General features: G+C 46.0%; 1 protein-coding gene across 2 annotated transcripts in view; it reads right to left on the bottom strand.

The window, feature by feature from the left end:
• Positions 1-25,487, bottom strand: part of SLC23A2 (solute carrier family 23 member 2) — a 1,215,437-nt gene that overhangs the window by 257,753 nt on the left and 932,197 nt on the right. For both annotated transcript variants that reach the window (XM_086943514.1, XM_086943515.1), the window contains 4 exons: positions 16,977-17,093; positions 16,002-16,159; positions 4,863-4,951; positions 4,684-4,751 (listed from right to left, as the gene is read on the bottom strand). In XM_086943514.1, coding sequence (XP_086799640.1) covers positions 4,684-4,751; positions 4,863-4,951; positions 16,002-16,159; positions 16,977-17,093 — 432 coding nt within the window. The remainder of the gene's footprint in view (positions 1-4,683; positions 4,752-4,862; positions 4,952-16,001; positions 16,160-16,976; positions 17,094-25,487) is intronic.

Raw genomic sequence — 25,487 nt, 5'->3', positions numbered from 1 at the left:
CTAGCCAGCTCGTGTAGATTCCGGGACGAACAAGAGGAAATCCGAGGACAGATCATCCAAGGCTGTTTCTCATCCAAACTCCGAGTCGCCATCCTCCAAGAAGATGACAAGTCCCTCGCGGACATACTCAAACTAGGCCGCTCCAAGGAACTGTCTCAAGCGAGAGCCTTCCACATGGAAGCAGCCGTACACCGCCCCATCAAGACGGAACAAGTCAATACGGCGGAGAAGGTGAATGTAGTAAGGCCCAGAGCGAGGCCAAGCGGAGGAAAAAGGCAGCCAGACAAGAAGAAGGAGTGTGGATATTGTGGAGGCCAGCCACACCTTATGCAGGATTGTCCGACAAAAGGAAGGAAATGCAGCTCATGCGGGTGGATGAACCACTACGCAGCAGTATGCAGGTCCACGAAAGCCAAGAAAGAGGCCGCGCACGCGGTATAGGAAGAACGGGACAGTGAAGACATGGACGACGACACAGAAGACTACCCAGTGCATTATGTGTTCGCCATCGACCAGCCACAAAGAAAAAACGCCGCCTCCCGAAGTGCTGCATCAAAATTCACCAACAAGAAGTAAGAGCCACTATCGACACAGGGGCGTCCATTGAGCTGATGGTCGCAAACGTGTACAACCAACTACGCGAAAGACCTCCCCTATGCGAGGCAAAGATCAGAGTATTCGCGTATGGACAGAAGACACCCATTCCCCTGATAGGGTGTTTCAAGACGGAACTGCAACACCAAGATTCTACAGTGCCCACCACCGCCTACGTCACGAAAGAAGGCAGCGGCATGCTTTTGAGTGGACAGTGAGCTGAAGATCTGAAGCTCATCTCGTTTGCCATGGCAGTGTTGGAGGAAGAGTTAGACACCATCATGGAGGAATTTGACGAAGTATTCAAAGGCATTGGATGCCTAAAAGGGAAAGAAGTATCCCTCCACATCGACCTGTCGGTCCAACCCGTTGCGCTGAGGCATAGGCGCATTGCATTCCACTTGAGGAAGAAAGTCGAGGAGGAATTGGACGAACTGGAGAGACAAGGTATCATAGAGAAAGTCAGTGGACCCACCCCCTGGGTATCCCCAATCGTAGTCGCCCGGAAACCAAAACAGCCGGGACAGGTCCGCATCTGTGTGGACATGCGTCTCCCTAATGCGGCAGTAAAGAGAGAGCGACACCTGACCCCCACAATAGACCATATACTAGGGGAACTCAACGTAGCAAAATGGTTCTCAAAGGTGGATCTTCGTTCTGGCTATCATCACCTACCGCTCCACCCCTACTCGAGGTACATAACCACCTTCTCCACACACGTAAGCCTCAGACGATATCGGCACCTCAACTTTGGAATATCGAGTATTTCAAAATACCATCCGCGAGGTCCTCAGTGGACTTCCAGGGTTCCTAAACGTGAGCGATGACCTGCTAATTTACGCCTCGTCAATTGAGGAACACCACCAGAGGCTGAGAGCAGTCCTCCAAAGGATCAAAGAATCCGGCATAACCCTCCACCGAGAGAAGTGCCAATTCCTGCAGAACAGAATCCGCTTCTTCGGGTATACATTCTCGAGCCAAAGAGTGGCACCTGACACAGACAAAGTGAAGGATGTCCAGGGAGCCCCGGCCCCAACTAATGTCTCGGAGGCGAGAAGCTTCTTGGGTATGGTGAACTTCTGTGGGCGCTTCATCCCTGACCTGTCCAACCTCACAAACCCCTCAGGGAGCCTACAAAATCCACCACCACATGGCAATGGGGCCCGGAACAAGAGAAAGCATTCCGAGACACAAAGGCAGCTTTGTCAGCGGACACCACCCTATCCTATTTCGACCCGTCCAAGCTCACTAATGTAGCCGTGGATGCCAGCCCATACGGCTTAGGAGCGGTGCTAGCTCAACTCCAGAGCAACGGAGAATGGGCGCCCATCGCCTATGCGAGCCGTTCCTTGACCGACACGGAGCAGAGGTACTCGCAGATAGAGAGAGAGGCCATCGCCATCCATAGGGCCTGCCGACATTTTCATGTGTATGTGTATGGCCATTCCTTCACGATATCCACGGACCACAAACCCCTCATACCCCTGTTCCAGGGCTCAGTGTCAAAGCCGCCACCCAGAATCGAGAAGTGGATACTCCAATTACAAGGGTACGATTACCGAGTGGAATACAAGCCGGGGTCAACGAATCCGGCGTACTACCTGTCGAGGCACCCCAGAGAAGCCACACCAAAAGAGAGGGAGGAGGCCAGAGGAATACGTCCGGCTAGTAACAAAGATTGCGACCCCTACCCATGAGCTTAGCCGCCATCATTGAAGCCTCCAGAGGCGATGAGTGCCTTCAACTAGTCGCAGATGCAGTCCGGTCAGGCAACTGGCGCCACATCCAAGACTCTCTAAGCATGCGGACCCCGCAAGCCTGAATGACCCTGGAGTCTATCCTGCGAATCAAGGAAGAACTGTCCCTCGACAGTCAAGGATGCCTGCTACGAGGCCCCGACTCGTTATGCTGGCCAGCCTAACACACTAGGCCGTGGAACAGGCGCACCGAGGACACCAGGGCATGGTGAAAACCAAGAGCAGGTTGAGAGCCAAGGTGTGGTTCCCCGGGATGGACGCCATGGTCGAGCAAACCGTCAGAACCTGTAATTGGTGTCAAGCCGCGGGGCCGCCAGATCGTCCTCACCAAGTTGCGACTGAAGATAACCCTCAGAGACCGTGGGAATGTGTGAGCGCAGAGTTTGGGCATCTCCCTGATGAACGCTACGCCTTGGTGATCATTGACGATTTCACAAAGTATCCGGAAGTAGAGATCGTAGGGAGCCAGACAGCCACGGAAGTGATTGCCAAATTCGAAAAGACTATCGCTACCCATGGCATCTTCGAAGTCGTCAAGACGGACAATGGGCCCTCGTTTCAGGGTCAAGAGTTCGCAGAATATCTAAAGAGCTGGGGAATCCACCATCGCAAAATAACACCCCGCTGGCCCCAAGCAAATGGGGAAGTGGAAAGGTTCATGCGCACCCTCAATAAAACCATTCGTATAGCGGTGGCAGACGGGTCACCACTGGAAAGAGCTATTTACAGCTTCCTTAGAGAGTACAGGATGACCCCACATGTCACGACGGAGGCAGCGCCAGGAACCGCAACAATGGGCAGGATAGTGAATGACAATTTCAAACCACCCAACATGGAAGCCGGCACAAGCCGATGAAGGGAGGACCCTAGCAAACTGAGCTCGCTCTAATGACCAAGCCAGCAAACGGCGAGGAGCCCGAGAATCCAACATACAACCCAGAGACCTGGTGTACGTTAGAGATCGTTACCCAGGAAGCAAATACCGACTCCCGTTCGAACACCAACCGTGGACAGTCACTCAACGGACCGGCACCATGGTGTCCGCCCAGAGAGGAGCCGAAACCGTCACCAGAGACGTTTCGTTCTTTAAGAAAGCACACCCCAGTACACCAACTCATCCAGGGCGGGCCCCCGAGCGGGCCAGCCCCTATCGGCTGAGCGAGGAAGAAGAGACAACCCAGTGTCCCTCAAAAGATGATAACCAAGTGGATCAAGACACTCAATCACTGCCCTGGGGGGGGGGCTCAATCCCTGCCCACCACCCCGGGGGGGCCAAGCTCTTCCTCAACGGAGGCGGGAGACAACACCCCAATTCGAATGACGCCGGAGGTGGTTCCATCACGAGGAGGACAATACAGATATGGGTTGCGAAGAAACCCCGCACCCTCATCCCACCTAGCCGATAATCTGGTGTGACAATCCCGAGTGTGGACACTGGCAGACTGGTAACAGATTCATAGTTGTTCTTTTATTATGTCTCTGATATTTTTCTGTTTAATAAAGGTTAGAAGGAATGTAGTGTTCCGGCGCGCGTGGTAGCATTCTAGGTTACCCGCGCTGCCGGAGCGCGCAGACGCTGATGCGTGACGTCAGACGCCGGGGAATATAAATAAAGAGGCGGGGCTACCGGACGGCAGTCGGAGAACCGTGTAAACTCAAACTCCGGCTCCTGTATTCATTAGCGCCGCGGGTCCGCTAGGTACAGTGCAAGCTCACAGAAACGCTACACAGACGTCACGCTCCTGCCACAGTCGCGGCACTCCTCCAGCCGTCACGCGCCAGCCACAGCCGCGGCACTCCTCCAGCCATCACGAGCCTGCCACAGCCGCGGCACTCCCCCAGCGGTCACGCGCCGGCCACAGTCGCGGCACACCTCCAGCCATCACTCTCCTGCCACAGTCTCTACACTCTTACAGCGTCACGCGCCTGCTACAGCCACGGCACTGCTTCACTTCTCTAAACCTCACAGTCGCCGACAAACACTGAGATGTTAGTGGCAAAAGCCTCTACGTGGGAACACAAGTAATTTAGCAACAATAAGGACAGCCAGAGTCGTCCAGTCTGGCCATTTCTCTACAGCTAGAACAACCCTGGAAGCATTCCAAATCAGGTCCCGCTTACTAATTCGATACTAGTGCTGCCATGCATCTTTTCAACTCCTCTCTTTGCCCGTCCATCACTTTTGCTGGGAGATTGGAGGCATGCTTAAGTGCAGACATACTTCGAATGTTATGATCTAATTTAGGAATTAGGATGGATGTCCCAAAAACCACTCACATGGTCTCTAAGCACTTTGTAAATTCTGGGTGTCACTATTCTCTTTGATAATTACCTCTCGTATTCTGGGGTACCAGATATCTTCAGTGTGCATCAGCTGTGTGCCATTCACTATGGATATATCTACAAAAAAAAAGAAATGATGTTGCTAAATTATTTTTATAATGCAAGTACATTTCTTTTCGAAACTAGTAATTTTGCATAGTGCTAAGAGTGAGCAAAGTGTGTCATTACCTGTGGTGTTACACTTCCATTTGTCTAAAGCCAATATTGCTCGAGCCGGAGCCAGGAACGCAAAGGCACTAGCTTGGAACAAAGGTAACCTGTAAGGAAACAGAGACAAGACAGAGCTGAAAGTGAGCTTCAGAGGCAAACGTGACTAAACGCTGAGTAGTCATGAAGAAACTCATGATAAACCCAAAGCATATTCTAATAAACAACAGGTTCGTGTAGCTAGCGCCCAGGCTGCCTGCAGATTACTGAAAAACAGGTTTCCACGACGGTTGCTTTGCTCTCTTCCAGTCAGGGCATGTCCCTTGAAGTAGGGCCCAGTCCCGAGAGCTTCGAGAAAGGACTGAAGGCTTAATCTCCGCGTAAAGTGAACACACAAGCACATGTACGGGGTAGAAGTTGAGCACTAATGGAAAATGTTACCACGTGAGGTGAGACTATCTTGTGGGCGTGGTGTACAAAAGCAGAAGTAAGAGTAGTAATCGAGCTCCGGGGCAAAAGTAACACTTACATGCGCATGACTAACTTGTTTGTGTGAAGCACATGCACACCAACATCCCCCCCCCCCCGCCAACAAGGCAAAAGGAAGAAGCGCCCAATACATAAAGTGAGAACACAGACAACAGGACACATGTAGAGTGTACATGCGGGTAGACGGCATCTACACACGCTTTTTCACAGAGTAAAGATCGTCTCCCCTGCCAAGAGGTTGGACCCTAAAGAAATTTGCTGAAGTTGCCCAAGAGGAATTTTCAGACACCAGGGGCCCTATTACCTAAAAGGCACACTTTACCGGTTTGCGCCCGGCGCACCTTAACCCCTCCCTTGCTCATGACGGAGCCGCTGCGTCGTGAGCATCGGCTGAGCTGTGCTCATGACGTAGCAGTTCCGTCATGGCCATGCCGCCGCGCCTGCGCGGCGCGTTCTATTAAGCGGGCGGGGCCATGACGGAACCGCTCCGTCATGAACACAGCGCAACCGTGGCTCGTTACAGAGCGGCTCCGTCACGAGCATGCGAGCGCCGCTCGCCCCCCCCCCCTAGCGCTGCGGCGGAATTGCCGCCACAGCGAAGGGGTTAAAATAGATGCTCTGGGGGCAAGTGTGCTCTATTAAATGGAATACTCGTGCTGCCATGGGGGCAGACCATTAATGTGGAAAACGGGGTGGCTGCTTTGAAGGCGCTCAATGTTTTACAGTGCAGGCGTCAACCCTCCCGCACTTTTAAGGGAGATTAGAGATCCTCTTGCAGGCAGGTGCAGTGAGTGCAAAGGAATGTCTGAGGGGTCCAAAGGACCCCCTTCTACCCCCTCTAGAGGGCTGCCATCAGGGGGCTCACAGCAATGCGCCTGACAGCTTCTTTGCCTCTGCACCCGCATCTATAATATGGCAGAGGCGCAGAGGCAATGGGATTCCCTCATTTGTATGCAGCCATGCCTCCATGCAAATGAGGGAACACCCTCTTAAGATAGAGCGGCATTTTATGTGCGCCAGCGTTATCGGTATTACAGAAGGAGATCCACAAGCGTCTGCAGCCCTTTCTGTAAATACCAAAGTTCCAAGGGGGCACACTGTAAGCAGCACCCATTAAGGAAATGACAAACTACCTTACCCAGAAGGCAACTTACCTGCATAACTATAAAGACGGGATATTGAAGGCTCAGTTCAAATCAGCTGCAATACGACGCTCATAGCCAGTAAACAAGGGCGTTGGCCCGACACCGGTTTGGCAATTGGTGTTGAGGGAATGAACACGGTGATTCCTGCTCCCTCAATAAATGAAAGGAAATACTTCTACCTGTGTGGCGTCTCGTATAGGGCAACCTTGACTTTGGAATGTGAAAGCGGCGCGCCTTACCGCTGAGACGCTCTGCCGCGATAACAGCGGACTACGGCTCCGGGACTCCTGGGGCCACGTGGAGGTCGCAGTTCCACTATTGCGGGACATTGAATGCATGACAGCGTAGTTCTGTTCCTCGATGCAACCCACCATGGGGAATGATATCACATGCACACTGTAAGCAGCACCCATTGAGAAAATGACGAACTACCTTACCCAGAAGGCAACTTACCTGCATAACTATAAATACAGGATATTGAAGGCTCAGTTCAAATCAGCTGCAATACGGCGCGCATGGCCAGTGAACAAGGGCGTTGGCCCGAAACCGGTATGGCAATTTGTGTTGGGGGAAGGAACACAGTGATTCCTGCTCCCTCAATAAATGAAACGAAATACCTCTACCTGTGTGGCGTCTCGTATAGGGCAACCTTGACATTGGTGTATATATATATATATATATATATATATATATATATATATATATATATATATATATATATATATATATATATATATATATATATATATATGTATAACAAATTAACACAATCTCTTGAACGAGCTGAAAACAGGAAATAAATTAAAAATTGTTCAAAACCGCAGACAGAATTTGTGGTTGGAAAGAGCAAAATAGGTCTTGCTCAGTGTCACAAATATCCTTAAGACGGCACTGTCCGTTGGTCATGTTTTGTCTATGGATTTCAATATAACAATTAAGTCAAACGACATTTGCCTGAAGTTTTCGTGACGTTTTACTTATTTTGTTATGTGTCTTGGATGAGTCTGCTGTATCACTCGGCATTTTATATGCACGAGTCACCCGTTCACTCCAGCCCTCCAAATCAATTTTGACTGGAAATAATTTTTTGTTCTGTGCTTTAAACATAGTTCGTAAATTACATTTTGTCAAATAAGAAAAAAAAGAGCTGCCAGACTTGGGCCAGTAAAACATATCTCAACTATTGCATTAGTTCCCGTGCCAAAATCTGCAACATGAAGTCACTCAGGAAGATCTCATAAGCTATATCTGCGATAATTGTTTACATACCTGTGGTCCTAGTTCTGCACAGTGGGAATCTTCATTAAAGTAATGAACGCAGAATAATTCCCCACTGCTTGTTGAGGAGTAGCTTAGAAATCTGTACCAGAATGCTATGTTTGCTTTAAAGAAGTTAAAAGAAGTTTAAGTGTTTCTTGACCAACCCTTGCTTCTGCCTATCTGTATCAGGACAATAGTGCCTAGTCCATATATGCACTGATTTTCAAAAGTACCTGCTTTGCAGATTTCAGAAATTGGGACATGGCTAAGCTAGGCTGTAGTTGCAGCATTACCACTAATGGGTCCTGGATTTATCTGGAATGGACTTATTAGAAAGTTGATAGCGTAAATGAATGTATGCTACTATTCATTTAGCAATTGATCATTTATGTTAACAAATAACTCATGAGTTTTATCTAATATATTTTAAGTTATCTACATAAAAATGGTGACCCCTTTTTATATATCTAAAGAAAGGGGATATCTTTCCTTGAAGTAGATTGATTAGGAAAGAATATATTAAGTGTAATAAAATGATATATATGAAAATCAGATTCCACCTTGGGCAAGAAGACAGGGTGTATTCTTTAAAGTATCCTATTAAAACGAAAATCAGTACAAGACTCTATTGTTGTATTGAACTAACTCTTCATGCTGACATGATTGCTATTCAAAAAGCAGTTTTCCTTGCCATAAGTTGCAAAGGGTATTTATGATTAGGTTCAAACACTGGGCCCATCAGTTTAGATAGTGATAGTACTACTAGGAGATAATACCTCATAAGTTCAAGGAAGTCTTTTACTACAGGATCTTAAAAAAAAATTGCGGTGGAGATCTTATGAATGCTGTAATAGCAGCTACATGAACCTTTTTCGATTAAAAAGGTAAAAAAAAGATTTTGCTAGGTGAAGTAAAATGGCAAATAGTAATAGGATCGTGACCATTGTCTGGACACCAACTACTAAAGATTTTCCGTTTAAAAGCATAGCATGCTCTTGTGGAAGGATGCTTTGGCTCTTAAAATATTCATAGAGTTGGGGGATAGATTCAAACTAACCATACAATCGGATTTCAGTTGCCATGCTGCCAAATTCAAAGACTGATGTTGTATTTGAGCCTGAACTATGGACAAGCGATCTGGTTTGTGTGGTAGATGCTTGTGGTGTAATATGATAGTTGTAGAAGGCCCACCACTAATGTGTTGGTGAGTCTGGTGCTATCAGAACTATTTTCCAATTCGGTTTCCATAGTTTCTGGATCACTGATGGAATTAGGGGTATTGATGGAAAAGCATAGGCAAATGGAGTTCACCAACTGACCACAAAAGCATTGCCCATTGACTTCGGTTCTGACACCCTGGATGCAAAGTCTCTGCATGTTTTGCTTTGAGTGGTGGTCTAATGTTGGTATACCCCATTCCTTGAATATATCTTCTATTACATCGTCAATGAGCACCAGTTCATGATTTTCCTCATGTTGACGATTGAGAAAATCTGCCTTAACATTCTGAACTCCTGGGATATGAAAAGCCATGAGTGTCAGTCCTCTTGATAATGACCAATGCCACAATGTCACAATGTCTGAACCTGCAAAGACAACTGTCTCGATCTTTCTCCGCCTTGTTGAGGTAATACATTATTGTAGTATTATTTATTTGAATCATCACTTCCTTCGCTTAGAGGGATGGCAAGAAGGGTTTGAGGGCTAGATGGGCTGTTTTCAGATCCATAACGTTTATTTGATAAGTTTTCTCTTTGTCCGACCACATGCCTTCCATCAAAAATTGTCCCAATGTAATCCACAAGCTGAAAGGAAACAATCTGACTGTGGTGTGGACTGGATGTTTCTTTTGAATCCCCTAAAGTAGATGTCGTGTTCTGGACTGCCATGCGAGCAATTCTTGAGCAACATCTGTGAAGTAAAAATGGTCTTCCCAGTCACCCAGTGTTTGAGACTATTGGTCTTCGACGCATTGTTGAAGAGGTCTCAAACAGTCTTGTGTTTGGGATTTTAAATATGCAAGATGCCATGGATGCGGAGAATGGGACACTTGGCAAACTGTGAGTTTGTTTGTATGTTTCAGATCTGCACATTTCTTTTAATGGATAATACTTTCTCCTTCGAATGGTACACATTTTCGTTCAAAGTATTTTCTTTGCACCAACATATGTCAGGCTATGTTGAAATTGATTTGAAGGCCAAGCTTGGTCAAGAACTATGTTTTGATCTTAAAGTTAGGCACTGCCTTTGATTGGGAGTCTCCTTTTATCAACCAATCATCAAGATATGGATAAACAAAAATCTTTTTCTTTCTCAAATGTGCAGCGAAAGATTGAGGTGCTTAAATCTTAGATCATGTACCGACATTGCTTATTTCGAAACTAGGAACCTGAGGTATTTTCATTGTAGACATGACACTGGGATGTGAAAATGTGTCCTGAAAATCTTCTGCAGAAAGCCAGGCGCCTCTACTTTTGGGCAAGTAGATTTGATGAAGAGGCAATATCGTGAATTTTTCATTGGTGTTAAATTTGTTAAAAAACAAAGCTCTAATAATGGTCAAAATTGTTTAGTTTGAGCTATCTTTAGTATAAGAAAATATCTTCAGCAGATTCCAGTGTTGCACTGGGTTGATGGAACTTTTTTTATCACCATCTTTCTGCGTAAAAGATGTGTTTTATCCTGCAGATTGGACACATGACAGTCCGATAATGGTTTTGGTTGAGTAGATGAAATAGCCCTGAATAGGATTTAGTATGCATGCAAATCTACAGCATTACCTGCCACGAACAGATGCTTACAGAGTGAGTAACAATCCATTTGAGGCATGTGTGGCTGTAGATATACATGCTTTTGCATAGACTGTATAGCCATGCTATCCAAAGCGGTGGCTAACCTGTGGGCATTGCAGTTCTTTGAAAGAGTGTACAGAGCACTGCCTCACCTACATGGGCTTGAACAACCACACAATGTTTAGTGAAAGTGTGTGGTGTAGACTATGTAGCCGCTTTGCATTTATCAGTCATAGAAGCACCTATCTTGCAGGTAGTGTGTGCTTTAAAGAGTGTCGGTAAAGTCATTTTGGCTTTAACGTAACATGTCTGAATACATAGGACTATCCACCTGGCAATGTCAGATTTGAATATGGGCTTTCATTAAGGAGTGGGCAAAAAAGCAACAAAGAGTTGTTTGCGAAAATCTTCAGTTCTGTCAATGTAGTACATAAGTGCTCTTTTAGCATCTAATGTATGGAGAGCCCTTTCCACATATGAGTCAGGTTGAGGAGAGAGCACAGGTAACTCAACTGATTGATTAAGGTGGAAATGAGAGACCAGCTTTGGAAGGAATTTTGGGTTGATGCAAAGGACCACTATCTCTGTGAAGATGGAAGAAATGCTCTTCTAAGGTAAGTGCTTGGAGCTCACTAAAACGTCTCAGTGAAGTGATGGCAATTAAAAAAGTGACCTCCCAAGATATAAATTGAAGGGAATAGTTATGTAGTGGGTCAAATGGTGGACCCATAAGTCTTGTGAGAACAATTTTAGGATTCCAGATAGGTGCAGGTGGAACCCAGGGTGGAATCGCTCTCTTAAGATCTTCCATCAAGGCTTTAATGACTGGTCCTTTGAACAAAGACAGGTGTTGTCTATTTTGCAGATAGACAGCCAGGAGTAGGTGTATGGATGTGAATGTAAGGCCTGAGATCAGCAGATGAAACAGGTATCAAACAATAATTTGTATTGTAACATTACATGGATTGATACTCTTATTAGGACAGTAACATAAATCTTTTCCATTTAGCTACATAGTATGCTCTAGTAGTAGGCTTGCAAGCTTCTTTGAGATTGGTCAAACATTCAGTTGGGAGCTTGCAAGCTTCTTTGAGATTGGTCATACATTCAGGTGGGAGATTGAGATAATCCAATTCTATGACCTCAGGAGCCAAAATGCTAGGTTGAGTTCCTTGGTATTTGGGTGCCTGATTTCTCAATGGTTCCGAGTGAGAAGGTTCTGGGTTGAAGGGAAGCTTTTCATGGGGAACTACTGATAGTTCTAGTAGTGTTGTGAACCATGGCAGTTGAGCCCACGAGGGAGCAGTGGGTCTAGTGAGTAGGAGTTTGAGAGATGTTTGCCTGAGTTTACAAAACAGAATCGGAAGAAGAGAGAGACATGCTAAAGCGAAAGGCATAATCCCTGACCAGTTAATAAATAGAGCATTGCCCTTGGATAGTGGATATGGGAAACTGCAGTATAAGTTTGGGCATTTTGCGTTGTCAGCAGTTGCGAACAGATTTAATCATGGAAATGCCCACTTGTGGAGGTAAGGGAGGACGACTCGGTGGAGTTCCCACTTGTGAACTTGCTGCCGCATCCTAGTGAGGTTGGCAAAATTGTTGGACTGTTCTAGGGAGATGTTCTGCTAACAGATGAATGATGTGATGTAGAGCCCAACGCCAAATGTTCTGAGATAAACATGATAACTGTAGAGAATGTGTCCCCCCCCCATTTTTTGTAAATAAAACATGGTTGTCATACTGACTGTTGGGAGTAAGACAACCTTGCCGATCACGTGAGGTGTGAATACTTCCAATGCTAGGTGAGCAGCTTGAAGATCTCGGTAGTTGATGTGGAGACCCTGGTGTTTGGTGTCCCAGAGACCGTGGACTGAGAGATTCTGTAAATGAGCACCCCAACCTGTCAGTGATGGTGTCTGTTGTCAGGATGATGTGGGGAACACGGTTGAGCAAAGACCACCTTTTCAATAGGTTGTGTGTGTTCCAACTCTGCAGAGAGCAATGAGGGTGGCTGTAAGATATCAACACCAGATCCTCTAATTGACCCTGTGATTAAGACCACTGTTATGCTAGACATTCCTGCAGCGGACGCATGTGTAGTCATGCATGTGGCACTAGGGCAATGCATGAGGCAATCATCCCCAGTAGGCGCATGCCAATTCTGACTGTCAATTGTTGATTGGTTTGGAAATGTGGTAGTAGCTCTTGGAAATGTTGGATTCTTGCTAAATTGGGAGAGGCTAATCCCACCTGTGTGTTTAGGATAGCCATCAGATACGGTTGAACCTGTAAAGGTTGAAGATTAGATTTTTGGACATTGATGGTGAAACCTAATTGATGGATCAGGTTTATGGTATTTGAGTGTGTTGTTGGAACAGAGGAAGAGTGCTGGCTTTGATAAGTCATTCGTCGAGATACAGAAAGACATGAATATTTTGTCGGCGTAAATGTACTACTACTACATCTAGGCATTTGGTGACTACTCGAGGTGCAATAGTAACACTGAACCAGAGGACTTTGAATTGGTAATGTTTGCCTACCACAAATCTCAGGTATTTGCGATGATCTGGATGCATGGGGGAAAGTAGGCGTCCTTTAAGTCTAGGGCTGACAGAAAGTTGCCTTGCTCGAGAAGTGGGATCATGTCTTGGAGAAGGACCATATGGAAATGCTCTGACAGGATGTAATGATTTAAGGGCCAAAGATCCAAGATTGGTTGTAAAGTTTCATCCTTTTTGGGGATTAGGAAATAAAGGGAGTACACTCCTGACCCCCGATGTTGTAGAAGGATGGGCTCTATAGCTCCTTTGAGCACGAGAGCTTAAATTTCCTGTTTTAGTAGTGTTTGGTGTAGCAGAGAGTTTCTGAGCGTGAGATAGAATGTTTAGGGGTGCAGTAATGAGCTCCAAACAAAAAACATGTTGAATAATATCCAACACCCACTGGCTTGATGCTATTGATTGCTATGTGGGCAGAAAATCTTGCAATCGCCCCCCTCCAGGTTTTGAGTGTTCGCGGGGAAGGAGAAAGAAGTCACTGTTTAGTGTTTGGAGCGGTACCACATGGGGAAGCACCTTTGCCTCTACCTTTTGTATAGTTACCACTATAGGAGCCTCTATAGTAACCTCAGGGAGAGGAGTGGTGACTCTGGCCACATAGGTAGGAGGTAGAGGCATCTGAGGGGGTAGTTATTGAAGCCACTAGATAGGTGCAGCAGTGAGAGGAGCCACAAGGACTAGATAGTTGAAGTGCACCCATAGACTTAGCAGTCTATGTACCTTTTTTCATTTTTCCTAGGGCTAGGTCAATCTGGGGACTGAACAGATTTTCTTTATTGAAAGGGACATTCAATGGACTTCTGGCTGAAAGCTAAATATGAGGAGCCAGGCATGGTGCCACAGTAAGATACTAGTATTGATGCCCCTAGCATCGGTATCTGCTGAATCTAAGGCACAAGAGAGAGGTATTGGAGATGAGCTTGCCTTTGGAGACCAGCTCTTCCCTTGTGCTCTTTTCTTGTGCTCCTCTGGGAGATACTGGAGGAGTTCCTTAATTTCGTCCCAGTAGGCACAATCATACCTTGCAAGCAAACCCATTGAGTTGGCAATACGCCAATGGTTGGAGATTTGAGCTGCAACCCTTTTGCCAGAGATGTCAATGATTTCGCTTTTCTTATCAGGAGGTGATTCATCAATGGCAACTTGGGAATTAGCTTGCTTGTAAGCGTTGGGAACAACAAGTGAGTCAGGTCGAATCTGTCCCTTGATGTAGATGGGGTCAGATGGCGAGGCATGCCATTTTTTAATCCACCCTAGAATTGATGATTCATGGACTTTAAATATGGCGTCTGTATGATGTAACATGCCCTTAAGTGTAGGGAGGCATTGGGTAGCCCTATGTGCGGGAGAGAGTCTTTCAAAAAGGAAATCCACTTCCAAAGGATCCTAGTGAACAGTAGCGTCTCTGCCAAAGAGCTCCTAGTACAATGTGGAATCATCAGAAAGAGATGGGCGAACAGGGTATAGGTCTGGAGCGCTGTCTCCTTGAGGGTCTATATCATATGCATTCCAGGGGTCGGTGGAGGTGGTGCTACATCAAAGTGTCATCCACTTCCCTATTGGTGGTGGCAAAGGACTGGTGGCTCTATTTGCCACCTTCTTTTGTTTGGCCAGGACTGGGTATCAACGGCCTCTTGGAAGGGGAGTAGTCTTTTTAATGGTGGCAGAGCCAGAACCAAAGGTTTGGAAAGAATGTGCCCTGTGTGGGGCTGGATGTGTATATTATTTTGGCGAGCATCCAGTTTTTCTTGCAATCTGTGGAGAATAAGTTCCACAGGCTTGCCAGGACCAAATTTCGGAGCGAGTTTAGAAGGTTTTGGAGCTTAAGTATGTTTCAGTACCGAAGGTCCTGTCAGAGCCAAAGATGGGGCTGGTCGGCTTGGTATCGAAGATCGACTCAAAACCAAAGTGGGCGCTGGTTTTGGCTGGTGTCCCAAAATAAGTCTATCGGTGTCCCGACCATGGCCTGAAGGCAGTGGTTGTCTGAGGGCCTTTGTTTGGTAGGGACCGAATGTGTCTTAGGTGTTTCGAGACAGGGCGGAGTGACATGGGCTACTGTGCTCACAGATTGCTGAGCCGAAGTGTCCTGCATTCCCATTTCGAGCTCTAGGTCAGAACCTCCCTCAACAGAGAAAGTCTCTTCCTCTTCCAGATGGAACATGGAGTTCTTCCTCAACATCTTGATGTCAGGAGTGTCTTCAATACTGCTCTGCTGCATTTTGCATCGACGTACCAGAAGGTAGAGTCGTTTTCCACCGAAAAGATAGACAAGCCTCGCCATCCACCTGCCTGTGTTCCGAAGGCAAACACAGGTAACTGGAGATCGGTCCGGTATTTTGTGTGACAGTTTGTGCAGAAACTGAAAGGTTCCATCACAGTAGGGTATCCTCTGGTGAACTTGGTGTAGAGTGAAATTCAGGCCACGATTGAAGCACGTCAATTGGACGACTGATACATTTTTTTTCTGTACCTCAATACAAAAGATGGAATACGCAATTGAAAACAATACCAATGAGGATGAGCACAAACAGAACAGAGCGTTGCAACTATCTTGACCCAGAGTACAGGCACACACATTGGAACCAGACGGCAGAAAGAAAATCTAACAATGGAGTCAATGTCCATGCACATTATCTCAAGGACTAAGCTACTCTACCAATTGGCTCGAAAGACTCTTTAAAAAGAAACAACTTGCACACATCCAGACTCAACTCTAGATGGCAGGATATGCAAAGCATGCGTATCTACAGCCAATGCCTCGAAATACATGTTTCAAGCAGTATTGTTAATTTGCAGAGGGTGTACACTATCAATTCCCAAGCCCCACACATCACAGTCTCTACATTGCCCATGTTACCCTATGGCGTGCAGCGCACAACTTAACTGGAATAAAAAGATCACCCAGAATCTTACCTGCATCCAAAGGTAGTTTGCAGCAGAGTTGTGATCCCCACACAGAAGAAAATAGTTCCAATCAGTTGGCTAGTGGCCCATTGGTCAAACCCCACACACATGGCCTCAGCTAGCAAGAAAGGTACTGCCACTGTGCCACTGAAACATGTCAGGTAATGCTGGAGACAGAAGGAGCACAAAAACAATGTGTTAGGAGAGCTGATTTTCACAATAAACGCCCGCTTCTGAGGAAATCGAGCCTTAGTATCATCCTCGACCATGACAAATTTCCTTTTATAGACACTCCTAAAGGTAAACATCACTACTAAAGCGCCAGAGTGTGAAACAATAAATGGCTCTTGCAGGCTAAACAATATTTTAACATGTAGCAACAGTTTACAAGCATAGTCTCGGACACAGACGTCTAATGCATCCACTCCAGGAGTCTGTGAAGGACCTCCAGGTTATAGGTTCAAATCTTGATGAGTTCACTTAGGTTTTACTCATTCTGAGCCCAATAAAATTAGTGCCATTCAGTTGGATAACAAAGGCACATTATAGAGGGCCAATTTGACCCCCTGGCGGCCCGTACCCTTTACAGATTTGTATGTTATTTATTTAAAGGGACTGGTCTCACGGTGCTTAAAGAGCAACTGCTGTGAAAAGTTGAGCTTTATTTACCGTCTATCATAAAAAGTTATTTGAACATAAAAAATCTGCACTTTCCAGTCTGGCCATACCCTTCAGCATTCCAAATAGAATTATTCAGTCTCACATAACAGATGTTTGAACTATATTAATAATGGTTATACACACAAACTTTAAGAGACAAACAATAATGCAAGCATAGTGGTTTACAGCCTAAATTCACATCAACTTAAACTGGTGGATAAAGACCTCAGAGACTGGGCTCTACTTCACATCCACTGCCTAGAATTGATGTTACTTCTGATACACCAACTCATATACAAGTGCACATGCACGGAGCAATATTACCTGCAAGCCTAGAAATATGCACAGGTACCAAGGAGGAACATCTTCCACAGTGTATATCATGTCATTTCTATGCGGGTCTATGCTTCCATTGCTGTCCAGGGTCTCCGACAAAGAACTCTATTGAAACAAAAAGTAAAAATGCTTGAAAACTATTTTTAAAAAAGGCATCTGAAAGAAAAGGAGCATTAGGAGTTGGATGAAACAACTGAGCAGTGAGTTTTCATGGGCCTTCTAGTTCACATTCTACATCACATGCCAGAGTTCCTGTCAAGAGAGCAGATTAATCAAACGGTCCTTTCGCCTGCTTGGTGTTCCAGCCAAGGTAATGGTCCTAAAACTCACAACAGTACAACAAACAGAAGCAGCCAAGCGGCCATCTCATTTCAAGGGCAATCACACTGCCTCTCTCACCACTCTTACCGGATTACAACAAAAAGGATTAGAGCTGACATTTTTTTTTTAACAGTTCTTATTTTTTATTTGAATAAACAACTAAATCATCAGCAGGTATATCTCACATGGCACCAGTGTGATACAATGGGTGACAAAAATATTCGATAAAAATACAAAGTTCACATTATAGCAGTTTTCTCTCGTGGGTCTCCTGCCCCACTCCTCCCTCCTCATTAAGTCCCTCAAAATTCCCTTCAACTATGTGTGGAATCTGGATGGTTCGGTCCATTGCCTATAAGTCTTTGTATGCTGGCTTGTGTTGTGTCCGTTTCCTCTTCCGCCATTTCTAAATTATAGTAGCTTAACCATGGATGCTAGACTTTCCTGAATTTCCTAGTGCACCCTTTTGCTTTGTATACCATTTTTAATGCCCCCATATACATGTCCATACCAGCCGTTCTGCTCTCCCCCAGTGCCTGGCTACGTCTCATTTTGCCACTGTAAGTCCTAGATTACTTAATATGAGTTTATATCTGGGTATGTCAATGTCTAGGTGTATGCCTAGAAGAGCATATTTTGGATCTAATGGAATCTGACTTTCTAGTATATTATTCAATTCTTGTATTATCTTAGCCCAATATCCACGTATTGGTTGGCATTCCCATAGAGTATGTACAATGGAGCCTCGCTCCGTTTTACAGTGCAGGCAGTCTGGTGTCTTTGATCTGCCCATCGCGTGAAGTCTCACCCTGTCGTAATATACTCTGCGTAGCACTTTGAACTGCATCAGTCATCGCCTAATTTTGATAGCCACCTCTCTGGGGTGCATCAAGGCCGCCTTCCAATCTATATCATTTTATGGTGCCTATAGTTTTCTCCCATTTACTTCTAAGTGATAATAATTTGTTGAGCATATTGTTTATCAGAGTCTTGTACTTCCAGGAAACTGTCTTTTCGGGTATTACCTCTTGTAGCAGCTGTCCTTCTAATGGTGCATATTCTGGAATATCTATAATGTCGGGGTTTTGCGTTCTCCAAGCGTGTCTGAGCTAGAAATAGTTATAATATTGTTTATCTCAAAGGTTATCAAGTCGCCTTGCCTAATTATATCTCCAAATGTTGTGATTCCAATTGTGTCCCAGCCTTTAAACCCCTGCAACTTTGCTATTTCTGGCAGTCGCTTACCCTCCCATAGTGGTGTGGACCTGGTTAACCTTATCTCCCATTTCATCTGTTGTTCCGCCTCCTTCTACGCTTTAATCACACTCTGTGTTGTTGGCAGCAAGCCATCACTCCATGCCCCTCAAAGATGTACTGTAGATAAGAATGTCATTAAAATTGGAGTCTCTCTAGGGCGTATGTAGGATGATCTCTGGGTGCATGCCCCCATTCTTTAATTACTTTAAGGTGTGCAGCTCTGTAGTACACCTGGATATCGGGTAATACAATACCCCCATTGTACTGGTTTTGTTGCAACGTTTGTAATGCTACTCAGGGGTGGCCTCCGTCCTATAGTAGTGTGCGCACTTCGTTTATCACCTGAAACACCGCCTTTGGAATTTTGCAGTATGTGTTTTGGAGGATGTAGAGTAACTTGGGTAGCATTATAATGTTATACACGGCCACCCTCCAAAGTAGTGTCAAGGGGAGGCGTTGCCACCTAGTTACACAACTTTGCGAAATTCTGCTAGGACTTGTTGGATGTTATGAGTGAGGCAGTCTGTCACTTTGGTGGAAATATATAGTCCTAGGTATTTAAAGCCATCTTTAGTGATGGGAAGATGGACAAGCATGGAATGTGTGTCTACTGAGCCGCTGATTGAATATAGGTTTGACTTCCTCCAATTATTGTTATATCCCACCTTTCTACCATATTCCTTAACCAATTTAAATATAAGGGGGCGTGTTGTGTCGGAGCTGGATACATAGAGTAAAATATCATCTGAATATAGGGAGATTCTTTCATCTGGCAACTGTCCCTCAGGATCTTGGTACCCCTTTATGCCTAGGTGTGTTCTAATTAAGCATGCTAAGGGTTCTAGCACCAGTGCAGGGAGATAGCGGGCAGCCCTGCCTAGTCCCTCACCGAATGGAGAAAGCAGATGATTTGACCCAGTTAACCCTGACTCTTGCTCTGGGGTTTGTGTATAGTATGTCCACCCATGAAACAAAATGATGTCTAAAGCCTATTCTAAGAAGCACTTGTCTTATCAATGGCCAATGGATAGTGTTCAAGGCCTTCTCGCTGTCCAACGACAGAAGCATCTGGGAAGTATCTCTCTCCTTTGCCGTATCTAACCAGTTTGCTAGTCTGCGGGGATTGAGGCGCGCGGCTCGTTTGGGCATAAAGCTGACTGGTCCCTGTGAACCAGTGATGTAATAATCGTCAGTAATCGTGTAGCAAGGATGGAAGGTAGGATCTTAGTTTCAATATTTAAGAGCGATGTTGGGCAGTAAAACCCACAGACCTCTGGGGATTTGCCTGGTTTTGATATGACCACTACCGTGGCTTGACAGAGATCTGGTGGTAGTGTCCCCTCCTCTCTTGCCACTACGTGCATATTTAGTAGGCGGGGAGCCAGTACACTATTGTTTTGTTTAAAGAATTCCGCTGGCAACCCATTTGGGCATGGGGTTTTTCCCGATTTTTGTTTGCTGATGGCGGTTTGCACTTCCTCTAGAGTTTACTCTGCTTCTAAGGATTCCTTCTCTTCTTGCTGCAGGGTGGGCATGTCTAGGTCACAGAGACAGTCTCTTATTTGGTCTTCGTCTACTAGCAGCTTTGCCTCATAAAGGTTGGCATTATAGCGTGCGTACGCTTCCGCTATTGCCTGCGTTGTTTTATGTCGTCCACCTGCTTATATTATCGTACCCAGTTTGCCTCCCTGTCCTTCCGGATGAGCCAGGCTAGGAGTTTCCCTGCGCTATCCCCCGATTCATACAGTCTACGCTGTGTGGCCAGGATTTGGGATCAGACTTCTTTGTCTACCAGAGCTCGGAGCTCCCCAAGTGTAACCTCCAACTGCCTGAGCAGGCCCACCTCATTATCTGGAATAATACAGGTTTCTAGTTCTAAAAGTTTGCCTTCCAGGTTTTCTATTTGTGCCGTTTCACCCCTCCGTTTCTGCGCTATTATGTCTTGAAGTCTTATAGGCTTCCCAAAGAGTTGCTTTCGATGAGACTGAGCCCTCGTTCTCCTGGAGGAATAACTTAGTCTCTGCACTAATTACACTTGCTACTGCTTTATCTCTGAGTTCCCATGTGTTCAGCCTCCAATCTGAGCGCTGTCTGTGTTCTACTCACCCAACTTTCAGCTGCAGCAGTGAGTGACCCAAAATGGCCCTTGCAAGGTAGTCTACTTTGTCTACTGTCTGTGTCTCCCCTGACGGGCAAATAGGTAGTCCATCCTAGAAAAGGTCTTATGTGCCCCTGAAAATATGAATAACTGCAATCTAGTGGGTGGTGTTGGTGTTAAAGGTCCGTCAATCCCAGTGATCTTACAAAGTCTGCAAGTGGAGTGGGAACACGAGAGTTCCAGCAGGTGTACTTGACCTATCTAAGACTGGGTTCACAACATTGATGAAGTCTCCTCCAACGATATGAGTTGGGGATCCTGAGTCTAACAGTATTTTGGCTACTGCGCCCAATGTTGGGGTTTTACTCCTGGCAGGGCATAAACACTGACAAGGGTAATCTCCCGCCGTCCCCACACTTCTTGGACTGCAGCGTAAGTTCCGTTGGGGTCCACCCAAGTTCTGGTTAAGGGTAACGGTTGGGTTTTGCTAATGAGGATGGCCACTCCACTCGCACCTGGGGAGAACCCGTTGTGTGCCAACGTGGTGTTTGCCCCCCTCCCTATTTATTTATTTGCGGTTTTTATAGAGCGCAACATTCATCCCGAGGGATATCACGGCGCTAATACCAGATAGCAACTACTGATGGCAAATGCTAGAAGCTAAAAGTTTGGGGAAGAGGTGAGTTTTCAGTTTTTTCCGAAACTGGAGATAGTTTGTGGTATGTCTGAAGTCAGTGGGGAGCTCATTCCACCTTTTTGCAGCCAGGTAGGAAAAAGAGCGACCACCTGTTCTAACTTTATGGATGCGTTTCGTCTTGGCCAAGGCAGATCGACAAGAACGAAGGTTCCTGGTGGGAACATAAAATTCGATCTTCCTTGAAGAATTGTGGGGCCGGTTTTATGTAGAGCCCTGTGGGCATGGCTAAGTAGTTTAAAGGCAGCCCTCTGTCGCATCGGTAGCCAATGGAGTGTCTTTAAGCATTCCGATGCCGAGTCTAGTTTGCCCTTATTGCAAATGAGTTTGGCTGCCAGATTTTGCAAAACCTGCAGGCGAGAGAACAGATGTTCATTCATCCCCACGAATAGTGCATTGCCATTGTCCAGGCGACTGACCAGTAATGCCTGTGTGACTGAGCGTCTGCAGTCCTGGGGTATCCATGGGAAAATCTTGGCTAGGAGTTTTAAAATAGCAAAGCCCTTGCCACAGAGGGATCTAACGTGATCTTTCATGGACAGGTCATCATCCATGAGGATTCCCAGGTTCCTGGCATGTTGCTTTGGAGTGGGGGCCAAACCCAGTAATGGTGGCCACCATGTGGCATCCCATATACGTTTGGCACCACCAAACAATAGAATCTCTGATTTGCCTGCGTTCAACTTTAGGCAGAGGGCATGCATCCATTGTGCCATTTCGGAGAGGCAGTCATGTAGCTTGGTCTTGGTTCTATCAGGCCCTTCGTCCATAGTCACCATCAGCTGCGTATCATCCGCATAAGAGCAGATGCCGATGCCCCACTTCCTTCCAATGTCCGCAAAAGAGGACATATAGACATTGAAAAGAGTGGGGCTCAGTGAGGCGCCCTGGGGGACCCCGCAGCTGATGGGATTGGGCCTAGAATGGAACTGACCCATATGTACTGCCTGAGTACGGTTGCTCAGGAAAGACTGTAGCCAGTTCAATGCTGTAGATTGAACGCCTTTGTTCCGAAGTATGTTCAGCAGGCAGTTGTGAGATACCGTGTCAAATGCCGCTGACAGGTCAAGCAGTATCAGCACCACCGCTCCACCTTGATCGGTGGAGGATCTGATACTGTCCGACACTGCCTGCAGCGTTGCCTCAGTACTGTTATTGGCTCGAAAGCCCGTCTGGGTAGAATCCAGAAGGGAGTTACTCTCTAGGTACCTGGTCAACTGTACATTCACCAGTTTCTCTAAAACTTTAAAAAGGTAGGGAAGCTGGGAGATTGGTCTATAATTCTCTGGGTTGAGAATATCGGATCACACCTTTTTCAGAAGGGGGGTCACAGAGGCGTGTTTCCAGGCATCCGGGAAGATGGCAGTGCTTAAGGATTTATTAAAAAGTTGTGTGATCAAGGGGCAGAGCGTGGACGCAACTCTTAAAACACAAAGTGGGGGCAGGGGTCCAGGGGGGAGCCAGCTTTCACTGTGGTCAGGGCTGCTAGGACCTCATCTTCAGAGAGTAGCTCAAAGCTGGTTAAACGGGGTACATCTCCTAGGTCTGGTGGATCAGTGAGGACATCAGATAGGATCGCAGTCTTGGATAGATTGTCGGAGTTATCTTGACTAGTTCGGGGAGTGAAAGTGGAGTAGATTCCCTTGATTTTTTCGGAGAAAAAGGTGTTGATACGTTCACAAGCCTCAACCGAAGGGGTAAGTGTTTGTGAGGTGCAAGATGGTTTGCTCAACTCCTTCACTATTTTAAACAATTCTTTCGCCGAGTTACTGTTTTCCTGAATGCGCTGAGCAAAGTAGTCCTTCTTTGCCTTTTTGATGGCCAAATATACTGCCTCCGTTAAAAGACAGTCTAATCTGGCTTCGTTATCTTTAGACTGTCTCCAGAGATGTTAAGATTTTTGACATTCCCTTTTAAGGGTTTTTAAGTGAGGAGTATACCATTTTTCTGTTAAGGATTTTTTCCTGGATTCTTGCATCGGGGCTATATTGTTTAATGTTTGCAGTATTCCAGTATTTAACAGAACAACGTCATTACAGATGGAGGAGCCATCCGGTAGTTTAACATTCGCCTCTTTGAATGTGCACTGTGTGCCTTGGAGATGGGTTCCCTGTAAGAGGACCACATCAGGCTTGAGTCTCTTAATATATCTATTAATTAACCCCCTCTTGATCTTAATGCCTAATCCATTGATATTCCATGTCAGTACTGTGTATGGCGTATCATGCATTAAGTGCACTGCATGGGGGGACGATACCCTCCCTCGTCAAACTCCTTCTCACCATTCCTGCCCATGTATCTTGAGACGCCCTGCTGCAGTCTAGATTGAGAACATATTGGAACTTTAACCTACGAACTCCCCTCCCCCCAACCCTAGTCCCCCCCATCCCACTTCCTCCCACACCCTACGCCTACCCCATGAACTGTCAACATGACAACTTGGCGTATGTGTCCTTTGAGAAGTCTGTTGATCCCTCCCATCCATCCCTAGATAATATTCACAACAATAAAGGATAGAGCGGTTTCACACATTCTCTCCTGAGCGTTAGCAAGTCGAGGAAGGGGGCCTCCTTGCGGCTGTCTTGCCGCCGATCTGGTCCTGGCCCACGCCCATACTTTAGTCCTCTTCTTCACCTTTGTCTTGCTGCATTTCTTCCATTTTACCAGTCGCCAGTGCCTCTCTCCCTGTTCTTCCGTACGGTTAATGGCTTGAAGTAGTGGGTGATCACTGTCTGTTTCCCTATCAGAGTTATCTGTGTGGGTGCTATCCTCTCGGTTTGAGTCGAGCCGGTCTTGAATCTGCATCTGAGACTATTCTCCTTTGTCGGTGCGGGGTCTCCGTCCGTGCTGTCCCCATTTGCCTTTTCTTTCTTCCTATAAGCCGTCTCTTCATTTTTATTCTCTGAGGCCTAGCCTACCACCTAGGTTGCGACTCACTGGGTCGTGTCTCGTTATTCACCCCCTGATCTGGGACGTTCTTCAATCCACGCCCAGGCATCTTGTGGAGTTTGGAAGAACTGGGTTGAGCCTTGAAAAATTACTTTAAGCTTGGCCGGCAACAGTAGCACGTACTGAATTTGCATGGCTCTAAGTTTGACCTTTACCGAATCGTAAGTTCTCCGGATCTTCTGTACCTCTCTGGATGCAAAAATATTTAAAAATTTGATACTTTAAAAATAGAGCAAACATCCTTTATTAGAAATGAAGACTCCTCCTGAACGTTGGATTCTAACGGACTTTCAATTAGGCAAGAGAATTGTTACGCTCAGCAACCCCAAGAGCATAACCCTCAGTACTATGCTTTCATTGGCCCGCTTAGAAAAAGAAAAGCCAACAAAAAAGTGATGGTGGAATGCCTGAATAAGCATCTGCCACTGCTAAATACAATGGTAGCATTCCTGTCTATTTTTTAGGACAAAGCCTAACAGACAGCGCAGCTGCCTAGGTTGCTAGAGACATCTTGGGGACATAAGCAAAGCTTTCATGAGCATGTATTCCACCCATTCTATGTTAGGACTGGAGGCTTAGATTATACTTATTTATTTATTTATTTTTAACACTTGTAAAGCGCTACTTATACCCTTGGGCGTCAAGGCGCTAAAACCATTATTGAGGAAAGTGAGGAATGAGAGAATAAACAAATTTGACGGATGAGAGTGGGTTACTGAGAGAAAAGCCAGGTTTTCAGGAGCTTGCGGAACTGGAACAGAGTGGCACTTTGTCTGATGTTAAGAGGCAAGGTGTTCCAGAGTCTGGGGGCCGCCACCAAAAAGCGACGGTCACCCCAGGACACTGTTTTGGTGCGAGGGACAAGCAATTGGTTAAGGGTGGCTGAACGTAAAGCTCTAGTAGGTTTGTAGAGTTGAAGTTTGTCTCTTAGAAAATGAGGTCCTTGATTATTGACTGATTTGAAGACTATACAGAGGGCTTTGAAGTGGATTCTTTTTTGTACAGTCAGCCAATGGAGATCTTTTATGTTTTTGGCAATGGGTTCGAACTTTGTTTTGCCGGTAATGAGACGGGCTGCTGCATTTTGTATAGTTTGAAGTTTTGTAGTTACTCGGGTTTGCGCATTGAGAAATAAACCATTACAATAATCCAAGGATGAGAGGACAAGAGCAGAAACCAG

Source organism: Lissotriton vulgaris, chromosome 11 (assembly GCF_964263255.1).
Source record: "Lissotriton vulgaris chromosome 11, aLisVul1.2, whole genome shotgun sequence".
Lineage (NCBI taxonomy): Eukaryota > Metazoa > Chordata > Amphibia > Caudata > Salamandridae > Lissotriton > Lissotriton vulgaris.
This window is presented reverse-complemented; position numbering and strand designations above follow the sequence as displayed.